The 13,320-nt window shown below is 52.3% G+C and overlaps 1 protein-coding gene across 1 annotated transcript in view; it reads right to left on the bottom strand.

Annotated features, from left to right (window-relative positions):
• The window catches only part of FKBP5 (FKBP prolyl isomerase 5), a 125,440-nt gene that overhangs the window by 22,413 nt on the left and 89,707 nt on the right, over positions 1-13,320 (bottom strand). The window contains exons 6-8 of the mRNA XM_004617707.2: positions 11,518-11,674; positions 5,913-6,003; positions 3,449-3,532 (exon numbers count right to left, since the gene is read on the bottom strand). Of these exons, the coding sequence (XP_004617764.1) occupies positions 3,449-3,532; positions 5,913-6,003; positions 11,518-11,674 (332 nt within the window). The remainder of the gene's footprint in view (positions 1-3,448; positions 3,533-5,912; positions 6,004-11,517; positions 11,675-13,320) is intronic.

Below are 13,320 nucleotides of genomic sequence, written 5' to 3'. Positions count from 1 at the left end.
GCCCTGGAAAGAGGACGCTCGGGAGGCCAGAAGAACAGATCGAAACCTGCCCTGAAATTCCCCAAGGAAATCAGACCCGGAAACTGCGGAGCGGCCAGCCTGAGCTCTCAGAGCTGGAATGAGGTTCACTGCTGGGACCCTTTTACCTATAATTATGAAGGTGCCTCCAGGGAAGTTTTGAAGTACAAAACGTTCAGACATTCTGGGAAAGAAGTCTTAGGTCAGTGGTTCTGAATCTCTCATTAATTTTCCCGCAATGGACTAATGTTTTTAGAGATGTTGTCTATAAAATTGCATATTATAAATAATATGTTCCATATGTGTGACGATTGATCCAGATTTTAGCTAAGATCAGTTAAATTTTTTTTTCTTTTTAAAGGGTTCAGAGCCTGAAACAACTATATTAGGAACAACCTGGTAAAGTTTGGTGTTATAATAAAAACAATTTTAAAAATAGGTTCGCATATGACATCCATGAATCCCTTGGTGCAGCCAGCACGGCACTGGGCCGGGGTTATGTGAAGGCACGGGACACTTCAGAGGTGCTTTCAGCCACTGAGCCCTAATTCTACAGCTGCCCCCCCCGCCCCCCGATGTATGTTCATGGATAGTCAAGACCCAGCTCTGAGACGAGTGGCTCTGCAGCATTATTTTGTCACCAAGTATAGTGCCCCCAAAGATCTGAGTCATCAGCGACCAATTACAGCTTTTGAGCAGCGGAGCTGTTTACTTCACTGAGTGGGCCCGATTCCCGTCAAATGCCAAAAGCCTCAATTTCCCCCAGACGACTTGTATTTTATTCAGAAGGTTTGGGAAATACAGAACAACACAAAAGAAAACAAGGCATGTTATAGACTCTAAGAACCAAGGAAGCACTGTTCCTGACCTATGGGACTGAGCCACTGCACAGAAATTTGTCTTTATGTTCTAGCGCACGGAGGACTGGGGTACATGAATACAACCCATCTCGATCTTTCTCGAATAATTCAGAAGTATCCAGTATACTCAGAATTAAAACAGCCAATCTTGCTTTGAAAAGGGTTTAGAATTTTAGGGCTGGAAAGAAGCTAGGGGGTCATCTAGTCTAAACTTCTCACAAATTTCACATAAACAAAACCAAACCCCCCTGGAGCCAAAACCACAGTACAGTGGGGAGGGTGTCTGCCTTGCATGCGGCTGACCTGGGTTCAAATCACATATGGTTGCCTGAGCACCATGCCAGGAGTAAGCCCTGACCATCACTGGGTATGACCCCCAAACTAGCCAACCAAAAAAAAAAAAAAAAAAGCCCCAACCAACCAAAAAACCCAATACCCTAGAAACAAACAAAAATCCCAAAAAACCTTAAGATCATAAGTTCCTAGGAGCCAGAAAGTTCATTTTCCCCAATTCCCAGTTTGGATCTTCTTCCCAGTGCCTTTCATCTAGTATTCTAATAATGTATAATAATTACAAATATACATATAATGACATTTTCTATACCAGTGAATTTGCAAGTTTGTTTAATAACTTACCATAGTCAGAAAGTTTTAAATTATCGTCCAGTTCCCTCTCACACCACTGAACAGAAGTTTTATGAAATAAAATTAACCTTACTATAAAATTCTACATATACTTCCGCTAAATTGATTTATGAACCCAAGGACTGAGTTGCTTCTCAAAGTCTGGAAAATACTTATCAGGAGCTGGGGAGGTAATTCAAGCTGCAGAGAGGCCCTGAGTCGAACCCCCTAAATCAGAGAACCTCCCGGGGGCTGGAGCGATAGCACAGCGGGTAGAGTGTTTGCCTTGTACGCGGCTGACCCGGGTTCGATTCCCAGCATCCCATATGGTCCCCTGAGCACCACCAGGAGTAATTCCTGAGTGCGGAGCCAGGAGTGACCCCTGAGCATCGCCAGGTGTGACCCAAAAAGAAAAAAAAATCAGAGAGAGCTCTGTGAGCACCGTGTGTGTGTGTGTGTGTGTGTGTGTGTGTGTGTGTGTGTGCGCGCGCCTATACATATGCACACATATAGGCATATAGAAAAAAATACAATAATCATACAGCAAGTCCTCTGGCTGTGTGAATGTTGTGCTGATTATGCTGTCTGGGACCCCTGGATCATTCTCTGGTTGTCTCACGTGACTTGTCATCGCCTCTTCCCCCAGGCAAGGCGGCTGATGCAGGAGCCTGCAGGTAACCCTGTTCCACAAACTCCTCCTGAGGCTCCTGCAGGCCTCACTGCTTTATTTATATCGTTATTTCTGTCTCGCGGCCATACCCGGTGGTGCTCAGGGGTTGCTCCTGGCCCTGCATTCAGAGACGGCTCCTGGTGCTTGGGGGACCCTATGAGATCTGGGATTGGACACGGGCCCGCGCTGACTGGGAGAGTTCCAGAGGCCCCCGGGTTCTGCGGGTGCAGCCTGAGAGGGTCGCTGACCGCGCCCGCGGCCGTCAGCACTTCCGGGCTCAGTAGCCTGCACCCTCCCTCCAAGAGAAAACAACCGGCTCTCTCCTCCTACTTGTTCATGGGAAGAAGAAATGAAGGGGCAAACTCCCTACTTTCTCTTTCTCTTTCCCTCTAAGTCTTTTCTGCCAGATGGAGAGAAGGAAGCAACTAGTGGAATATTCTGATTAGAACAGACCTGAATGCTGCCTTTTTAATTTTCTTTAAAAATATGTATCATATATAAATATGTATTATAGACATATAAATATATAATGGATATATATATACACAAACCTATATATATATATCTGGGGGTTATAGTCTAAGCGAGGAATAAAATAGTCCCAGAGGTCACAGGAGCGTATCTTTGGGACGCGAGCAATGAGGGGTGTGAGCTGGGAATTTCTAAAGCTTATCTCAGGGCTTATGAGAAGAAACTAATATTCTCCAGTCAGTTTCCTCTGAAATTGGTGCATGTTCTTTCCTCTTATTATGTGCCTTCGCTACATGCGAAATCTACCCAGGGGATTCTACTGCTTGCTAACAATTGATCTATTTATGTTTCATTTTGGTTCACAAGTATTTGTTGAGGGCCAACAAAGGGCCAAGAAACAGGCTTGAGGCCCGGAGCTATTCAGCGGTGAACGGGCAAACCAGACCAGCGTAAAGCATTATTCTTGTTTTGGGGCCACACCCAGAAGTGTGCTCGGGGCTGACTCCTGGCTCTGCGCTCAGGGATCACTCCTGGCGGAGCGTGGGGGGCCGTATATGGTATGGTACCGGGGATCGAACCCGGGTTGGCCACGGGCAAGGCAAGTGCCCTACTCGCTGTACTGTCACTTCAGTCTGGCCTTGGTATTTGCTCCCTCCCATCTTGGGCTGACAAAACGCAGACTTGTAGGAAACCAGGCTTATTTTTACCCAGAAGGGCGGCGACAGAATTCAGCGCAGGGAATATCAGCAGAATTCCTTGGCACGCGAGTAAATTCTGAGCCGGGCGGACGGAAAGACTCACACACCTTGAAGTACACAGTGCCCTTCTCTTTAACAATGGCGGCCTGCTCCAACTTTTCTTTGGTATCCATCTCCCAGGATTCTTTGGCCTGCGTGCAAATGCGTGACAATGGTTAGAGGGACGGGAAGGGGGAAGCATCCGATTTCCGCCACCCGCAGCCTACGGGCGGGAGCACTGCTCCAGGGGCCTTTCTCTGATCGCTCCTGGGCCACTGAGAAAGCTGCCGCGTGGCCCGGCGGCCCGAGAGGGAGGGAGGGAGGGAGGGAAGGACAAGAACGGGCTGCAGCAGGGGAGGGGGTGTCCCCCGAGTCCCGCCGGCCATCTGCCCCTTCATGGTGCTCGCCGAGTCTCGGCAAGTGCTCTCTCAAGCCTCAGTTTTCTGACTATAAAATGGCCACGCGACCGTAACCGAGTCGCACGCGTTGTTTTAGACTCTCAGGTCACTGTGTCCGGGTCTCCCCATGCTCAGGCAGTCCAGATGCCCCTCGAGCAAACCTGCAGGGGCCCAGGCGGGGGTGCAGCAGCGCCCCCAAGAGGCAGAACCATCCGTGGTCCTTGAGGGAAAGGGGCATCTCCTGGCGTCCTCCGTGTGTCCCAGGGGCTAGCTCACTAAGGCTACCTCACTGCAGGAGGTCGAGGGGGTAAAGCCCCGTCTGTAGGGAACAGAAAAGGATTCCAGTCCATGGACCGCGAGCCACAGCGCCCCCTGCCTGTCAGGAGGGAGTTTTTAGGGTTCTTTTTTTTTGGGGGGGGGTCACACTCAGTGATGCTCAGGGGTTACTCCTGGCTCTGCACTCAGAAATTACTCCTGGCAGTGCTGGGGGACCCTATGGGAGGCTGGGGATTGAACCCGGGTTGGCCGCGTGCAAGGCAAACGCCCTACCCGCTTGTGCTAAGGCTCCGGCCCCGGGAGCTTTCAGTCTTTAAGGCGTCCTGACCACTCGGCCCTGCTACTGACAACATCCAGAAAACGGTCTGTTTGCGCTTCCCAGGCTGGGTCCAGCCTGCAGAGAGGGTCAACGCATTCTTGCTATGGGGGGCAGAGAGTGCCCTCCTGCTGCCCCCCAGCACATGCCTCCCCGAGTGGGGTCTCAGCAGGGTGCGCGGGCAGCCCCGGAGAGCCATGGCCGGCCCAGCCCCGTGAGGCCTGAGTGGATGGGAAATGAAAATAGCCCAAGTGACCGTGTGCAAAAGATGCTGCCCCCTCACCCCCCTTCCCCTGTCCTGGCAAGAAAAGGGCCTTGGGGGCCACACAGACCACCCTGGAGGGCAAGCAGGGGGCAGATGTGTGTCTGGGGCAACATGAGAGAGTGGGTGTGACGAGGTGTGTGGGGGGGGTGGGGGGAATTTTTTTTTTTTTTTGCTTTTTTTTGGGTCACACCTGGCAATGCACAGGGGTTACTCCTGGCTCTGCACTCAGGAATTACTCCTGGCAGTGCTCAGGGGACCATATGGGATGCTGGGGATCAAACCCGGGTCGGCCGCGTGCAAGGCAAACGCCCTACCTGCTGTGCTATTGCTCCAGCCCCCCCCTTTTTTTTTTTGCTTTTTTTTGGGAGAGGGGGGAATCTTTAAAAGCGTTTTTCTCGAATTTTCTTACTCTGCACTTACAGGCCCACAGGGCAACGAGCTGAGAGCGGAACGGGCCTTGTTTCCGGTCCACAGGCAGCGGAGAGGGCACGGGAACAGCACCTCGGGGACACGCAAGGCCCGTGAAGCACAGGCCTAGCAGAGCATGGAAGGCTCTGTGATACTCAGGGTGCCCCGGGGCACCCGCCGGGCACAGGATCTGTGAGTGGCCACGGAGCTGGGGCCCTGGGGGCGGGGTGCCTGAAAAGCCGGCTATTTCCAGAGCACAGAGCAACGGACAGGCTCTCCTCCTTGGACAGGTATGAAAAGAGCAGGCTGGGCTAGAGGTCAGCCTGTTCCGGCCCCTGTCACAGCGCCAGGTGGCCTACAAAAACTCGGGTCTGGGAGAAGGACTTGGAGGCACAGCAAAGGGCCCCCTTGCTGGCCCCGAGAAGGTACAATCCGTTCAGCACGGGAAGCTCCCCTCACCCCCTCCCTGCCTCCCTGCCCCTCCTCGCCGCCCCCCCCCCTCCGCCCCAGGAGCTGCTTGGCAGAACGTGAACCTTTTTGTCTTCAACCCAGGAAAAAAGTACAAAAAGAACAAGTTTAAGAACAAATAAGGGAACAAGTCTTGGATTCTACCCAAATAAAAAAAAAAAAGAAAAAAGAAAGTTAAAAAAAAAAATAAAGAAACCAGGCAAAAAAGCTGACGCACAGGAACAAAAATAAGAACTTGGAGCCATAGCTCAGCGATGCGCCTTTGTCAGCTGCCCCGTTTCCCAGGGCAGCGTCAGGGACGGGCGGGGGCCGTGACGGGGGAAAGGGGGAAGCGCCACCCGGGCACCGGTGGACGGAGAAGGAGCCTCCCACGATTTCAGAGAAAGTGGTATTTTTCTCACCTTTTCGAAGCTCTTAAGTGTAACTTCATATATAAGCTCAGCATTAGGTTCAATACCAAATTTAGGCTTCCCTGCCTCTCCAAAACCATATCTGAAACGGAGAGTGAGACATGAAACTTTAAGAGAATCCGTGTATTTCCAGACGCTTCCTGCAGTCGTGGGAGGCCTGGCACAGCAGGAAGGGCTACCCCAGGCGACGACACCCCGCAGAGGGCCCAGGCGACGGGCCAGCCGCGTGTGCGGGCAGGGTGGGCACGGAGGCCAGAGCGGTGGCTGTGCGGAGACCTCAGGTCTGACTTGGTGCTCCCTCCGGTCACCTGTGGCGTGGACACTGGCTCTCCCCGGGGGAGAGCTTGTTTAACGTGCTGGGGAACGCCCGGCCTTTCTCTGATCTAGCTGTTTCTTTCTAGCTGTTTCTAACGACAGTAGAGCAGGCGTTACTGTCCCCCGCCCCTCCCCACCACCCACCCCGAGCAATTAGCAGCAGGAGGACGCAGAGCACTGCCCACGGGGGTCACTCAACAGCAGCTCTGGGCTGGCAAGTGCTCTTATGCCCCCAAGGTCCTTCCAGCAAGGGTGAAAAAGGAAGGGGATCGCTCGCATGGTGGGCAGAAAACCACTACAAGGGGGGTGTGTAGAAGGTGAGGAAAAGCGCAAAGAGAGGTGCCTGGCACTGCCCAACCCCGCGGGCACGGGCAGTCCCGCTGGGGTGCCAAAGTTCTCGCCCCCTACACAAACGAGGCTTCTTCCCCATCTGCCATCCTGCGGAGATGCACGTGTCCAGAGGATGCCCCTCTTCCAGCCGGGCGGGAGGGCACAGCTGTGTGCCCGGGACAGCGGCTTCCCACGCAGAGAACAGTGCCCAGTGCGTGAGGGCAGGTTACCGGGCATCCACCTACTCTGTTCCCACTGGGTCCCCCACACAGAACGGGACTGCAGACAGGAAGCGGAGCAGGAGCGCCCGGAGCCTCGGTGAACCCGAACTTCCAGACGCCCGGGCCAGGTCACAGCTAATCCCTCCTGGGCTGTTCTGCTGCTTGCGTCACTTTCTTTACCCCTTGCGTGGATTTTCCAAGAAGAAGAAAGTGCTTACTCACTCACCTCCACCGTTGCACAAGATGCAGGCCTGGAGGTACCGTGCGAGCGGGCAGGGGTGGGGCGTGGCGGCCTTAATAGCAGGGCAAAGGGTCTCTCGGGCAGAGAAATAAAGGAGGACAAAACCACCAACCGTCGTGGGTAATTATAGTGGCCGGTTTTAGGAAGGGGTGACGAGTTTTCTACTTTGAGCTCTTGGACAGCTAGCTCCTCTTTTAAAATGATGTTTTTGCGGGGAGGTATACACCCTGCAATGCTCAGGGGTCCCTCCTGGTGGTGTTCGGGGGAACCGGATGGGACGCGGGGGATGGCATGTGGCTGAGCTGCGTGCAAGGCAACCAAATGCCGTCCACGCTGTCCTATCACTCCGTCCCTTTTATCTCTGGCTTGAGGTCTGCCATCTGCCCTCAGTGAAGAGGATGCCTTCGCTGACGTGAGCTGGGGGCGGGTTCCCCGGACAGCAGCTGCAGTAGCTGCCACCCCACGGCACAGCCATGGGGCAGGGGCTGACCATCGGGCAGGTCTCCCCTCCCAGGGAACATTCTGGGCCGCTCCCAGCGCGCGGACAGAGGCAGGGACGCGGCTGAACACCTTCCACAGTGCACAGGACACTTCCTGTCCCAGGGAGTCTCCGGCCCCCAGGGGCGCCAGTGCTGAGGAGGAGAGGGGCAGCCTGAGAGAACGTCCAGGGGGAGCCCGGGCGGGGGCTGCAGGGGGAGCTGCTGCGGGGCGCGCTCGCCAGCGGGGCCCAGGAAGATGAGGGGAGCAAACCACGTCCATCACATCATCTCTTCGGGTGTACAGTGAAGAGACCCTGGACAGCCCCGGGAGGCAGTGGCCCCCGCCAAAGGGCTCTGTGCGTCCTAACCCAACTTCCCTGTGGACGGGAGGCTGCCTGCCGTGTGCGAGACCCTGGTGGGCAAGCGCGGGCCCAGGGCACACAAGGACACTGACTGCAGGGCGGCCGCCTCACCGGGCTGCACCGCGATGGCAGGACTGACGTTCTCGAAGCGAGAGCTGCCCCGAGAGTAGAGGCACAAGAAACGACCGTCGTCCGACGGGAAGCCCTCAAGTGCCCCCGCCCTGGAGCACTTGCTCGTAGAGTTCTTACCCACCGCTCCCTTTTGACAGATGAAGAAACTGAGGCTCAGAGGAAAGTGTTTCCTGAGAGTCATACAAAGAGGCAGGAGTAGGGACAGGATTTACACTCGGACCCGAAGCTCTTGAAGCCCGTGTTCTCCCTCCACCACATCTCTCGATCTCCCGCTTGCTTCTCCTTCTCTCTGTGTCTGTCTCTCTCTCTGCCTGCTTGCTTTCTCAAGTCTCCCTTGGGCCGTTTTCTTCTTCCCCCCGCATCTTTCTAAGCGCGTTTCATTCAGTAAAAACTATCCTGATTCACTAAAATACATTCAGACACTGTGAGCCCGCAGAAAATAATTCATTTTTGACCACACTGCCTTCTCAGGATTAAACACTATGGTTTTGTAGGCAAACCTGTGCTTCTGTAGGGGTTTAGTGCAGCACAGAAACATTAAAGTTGTAACTAGAAAATTAAAGAAGATGAAAGTGGGACTGGAGAGACGGCCCAGAGGGTTGGGTGCCCGCATGCACAGGCCCTAGCCAGGTGTTGATCCCTGGCACTCCAGAGTGCCCACAACCCTCCAGGAGGATTCCCAGGCACAGACAGGCCAGGAGTAAGCCCTGAGGACCACTGGGTGTGGCTCAGAAACCAAAAATTTAGAAGGAAGAAAAAAATAATTAAAGCCACCATACTATGACTAACATGAAAAAGATTCACCAGTCACAGTACTTGAGCTATACAAAAGCCATTTCTCTGTTGTGAAGAGAGAAAACAGGTTCTTTCTTTTCTTTTCTAATTTTTTTTTTTTTGGTCACACCCGACAATGCACAGGGCTTGCTCCTGGCTCTGCACTCAGGGGACCATATGGGATGCTGGGAATCGAACCCGGGCCGGTCGCATGCAAGGCAAACACCCTACCCACTATACTATCGCTCCAGCCCTGAGAAAACAGGTTCTTTCAAAGTGTCTGATGAATTTCTTCTCATGAAAATATTCTCTGAAACAGCGACAGGATAGCCAAAGTCCGTCCTCGGAATGTTCCGGTGACCGACAGGTAGATGACAGTGGTGATACAAAGCTGCCCCCGTGACTACGGCAACGCTCGGAAGTGGAGCACTAGGCTAGGTGGGGGTCTGGGAAAGGCGGTCGCAGCCCTGGGGGCACTCCCCGAACTCGTGTGGCTGCTGTCATGTGTCCAGTGAGTGGAGAGTAACCCTGAGGGGAGGGGACACATGTCATGTGACTCCTCCACGTGCTGACTCGTGCGACAAAGTCACACGCTCCGCTTCACTCTGCCGATTTCCAGCACATATGAAAAACACCCTCATGCTGAGGTCCTGATTGAGACCTGCCGACCACCTATACGGGAAGATCTGAAAATACTACTGCGTTCAAGCAGGATTTCTACTTCCTTGCGGGCTGAGTGGCAAAAGGGAAGAAAATGGAAGAGAGAGAGAAGACGCACATGGTTAGTAATGAATGTCAGTGGCCTTCAACGTGCCTGGGATCATCTCATGGAGTTGGACAACTCTGCTATCTCCATTTTACAAAAGGAGAAACTGAGGCATAGAAGAATTATGTAACTTTGCCCAAGTGGGCATAGCTTTGCCTGAATCGAAATGAGGGTCATTTCCGTTTCTCTTTGCCAGTAAACGTGAGACATCTGTTCCCATGACTGCCTTGTCAGGCAGGTGACAAAGTAATAAACTGATTAATATACTGCTAAGTGCTCATAATAGATACAGAATGGTTAAAGAGCTGAAATCTGACACTGTACCTTGCAATTAAATACTGCACTTTCTTGGGCAGAGGGTGGGTGGGTGGGTGTGTGGTTTGGAGCTATAGCTGGCTTTGTTCAGGGCTGACTCCTGGATCTGTGCTCAGGGGTCAGTCTTGGCAGAGCTTGGGGGAACACAGGAGTTGTCAGGGATAGAAGAGGAACCAGCCACTTGTAAGGTACGTGCCTTACCTGCTGAACTATCTCTCCAGCACCAATACTTTTCTCTTTGTATGAGTTTATTTTATTCTTATTTTATTTTTTCTTTTGGGTCACATCTGAAGATGCACAGGGGTTACTCCTGGCTCATGAACTCAGGAATCACTCCTGGCGGTGCTTGGGGGACCATATGGGATGCTGGAATTGAATCCAGGTTGGCCTCGTGCAAGGCAAATGCCCTACCTGCTGTGCTATCGCTCCAGTCCCTCTTTGTACGAGCTTAGACTTGCTCTAATTAAAAAATGCAGAATAAAAAATAACCAGATCTTATTGGCTACATTAGAGATAGAGTTTCCTATGTTCTACTTGCTTAGAAAAAAAGTTCTTTACAGAAAAGAGAGAACTGGTTGACCTAAGGATGAGTTACAAACACAAAACAGATTAAAAAAAAAAAGAAAGATGCTGAAGTGGGAATATAGTGATGGAAAAGGGCCCTGACAGACACAAGGACAATTTTTAAAAGGTGCCTCAGCGAAGGCTGGAATGAGCTGGCGGTGTTAGGGCATCTGGGAAGGATTTTCAAGTAGGTAGAGACATGGCCAAAACACCACTTGAGAAATCTGATTAATGGCTCAAGTGTTAGGGCAAAGGTAAATATGCCACGTGATCCCTCCCGCAGCTACAAAAAGGCCAACGGTTGTTAAAAAAAAAAAAAAAGGCGCACTATTCTCTGATGCTAGGCGCGGGGCACGGAGACGGCAGAAACCCCAAATTCCACTGCCCGAGGCCCGAGGAGCCGAAAGGGAGGGAGACCATCAGCAGATGCGCTTTCATGCACGCAGAACTAAAATACCCTGGTTTCTCTCAAGGGTCCGTTGCTCAAGATAGAAAGGTTGGGTCCATGGTATAATTTTAGATCTAAAAATAATACCAAACATGTTTTCACAAGAGAGACTGCTAGTGTGTGATAGCTCTCAGCCTGGAAGTGCTAATGGATATCCTTATGATGGGAAAAATTGAGGCAAAAATGAGTCATCTCCGCTGCCTGGAGGTCCAGGAAGAACACTCTTTTTCAGGGACTTTGTATAAGAACAGATGGCACAAGTTCAAGCGGGTAATAAATCACCCGAATGCGGTGCCTGCTCCCCGCCCCCGCCCCCCACGCGTTCTTGCCGCCTCCTGAGTTTAGAGAGGAGGGGAGAGAGGGCAGGGGGCTCGCCCGGGCGACGGGGCAGCAAAACCAAACGCACAGAAAGCCCACGTGGACTGAGTCGCACCCCAAGCACACCGCTTGTTCATTCATTCATTCATCCATCCATCCATTCATTCATTCATTCATTCATGCATTCATCCATTCATTCGCCCCAGGACTCCGTTCCTACCGCCGGCACTGGCATCGTCAGGGAAAACACCCAAATAAGGCGTGAATAGCAAGCACCCCGCCCCCCGCCCCCACAGTAACCCCCCGCGGGCGGGACTGGAGTGCCGCTCACCGTGGCCCGAGGTACAGCACGCACTGCTCCTCCCGCTGCATCTTCTCCAGGGCTTTGTCGATCCCGATGGGGATGTCGTGGTCCTCGCCCTCGCCCACGATGAACACCACGTCTCTGCAGTCGAACCTCCTTCCTCCACAGCAGCCCTCCAGGTGAACTGGGGGAGAGAAGTGTGGACGGTCACGCAGAGGCTGCCCCCGGGGCCCGGCTGACTTGAGGGATGTTTTTTATTGTTTAACTGGACACGGGGGTAGGGTGGGGAGCGGCGCGCAGGAGGCTCTGGTGCCCAATCCCGAGACTCTCGGCCAGACGGACTGCTGCGGGGGACTGCCCGGGCCACCTTGGGATGCTCGGGACTTCCTGGGGTGTACACCTGGTGATGCTTCAAGGGACCATGTGGTGCTGGGGACTGAGCTAGGGTCAGCTGCCTGCGAGGCATGTAGCCTGAGCCCCTCCTCTCTCTCTGGCTCCAACAGAAGCTGTGTTTTTAAAAAATAGATTTTTGTATTACTTCGTCTAGAGGGGTTCGTGGTAGGTTTTGTCAAAGCTGAAGCCTGAAAATTGAGGAGCGTCACATCTCTGCTTTTGTTTGTGGTGTTCTGGTTCTGTTTTGGGGTTCCACCTGGGGTACCCAGGGACTACTCCTGAGTCTGTGCTCGGGACAGGGGGAGTCACTACCAGCAGGGCTCAGGCGATGGCAGGGATGGAGCCACGAGCAAGGGGAGTACCTCACCCCTGCACTTTCTCGCCCTGCTTTAAGTCTAAACTCAGCCACTGATAATTGTATCAGTAAGATAGGGTAGGCTGTAATAAAGTGGAAACACAGGTTTCATTTAAATCCATTAAATGACAATGGTTTTCTCAACTATAATTTAGCAGTAAGAGGCACTTGATTAGTTAATAGATAAAGGTGAAAATGCCAAAGACTGTATCAAGTACGTAATGGTTTGAACATTTCTTTTTCTTGGGGGGGGGGTGGCGGAAGGGCATAGAAGGGCACACCTGGCGATGCTCAGGTTACTCCTGGCTCTGCACTCAGGAATCACCCCTGGTGATGCCAGGGGGACCATAGAGGATGCCAGAAATTGAACCTGGGTTGGCTGTATGCAAGGCAAAAGCCCTACCCGATGTATTATCACTCCGCCCCCTGAACCTTTCTAGTTGGGCTCCAGATGTTGGCATGAAAAACAAGTGACTGGATAATTTCTCCCCTGACATATAAAGGTTAACAGAACACAGAGGCCTTTTTTCTTAAAGAACCCTGATATCATTCACAAATATTATTGGAGTGAAAAGTGGAAAATTCAAAGACAACTTCATCAGTAGGTAACTTAGATGCATCCCTTAGAGAAGTAGTCAATTTTTTTTTGTTTGGGGGTCATGCCCAGCGGACACCCCCAGAGGACCATATGGGGTTCTGGGGATCAAACTTGGGTCAGCCATATGCAAGGCAAATGCCTTCCCCTTTGTCCTATGCCCCAGCCTTGAGAAATAATAAATTTAAAGTGTAATCAATCAACAATAGTAACTTCAGTTATTTAGCCACCTCCTCGGAAAAGACGAGTGGGAAGGTCTGTTCCCTGGGACCTATTTCCCACTCCCCTCAAACTCACCCTGCTCCTTCCCAGAGTAATTCCAGAGAAGCTTCGATGTTTTCAAGACAAAACACAGACACCCCCCACAGAGGTAGGCATTTCTGTTTCTTCATCGATTGCGGATATATCCCTTCCACACAGGATAACTTCCCAGCTATTTTTCAACAGTAAGACTATTCATACCAAACAGATACAAAGCAATATCAGA

Source organism: Sorex araneus, chromosome 2, assembly GCF_027595985.1.
Source record: "Sorex araneus isolate mSorAra2 chromosome 2, mSorAra2.pri, whole genome shotgun sequence".
Taxonomy (NCBI): domain Eukaryota; kingdom Metazoa; phylum Chordata; class Mammalia; order Eulipotyphla; family Soricidae; genus Sorex; species Sorex araneus.
This window is presented reverse-complemented; position numbering and strand designations above follow the sequence as displayed.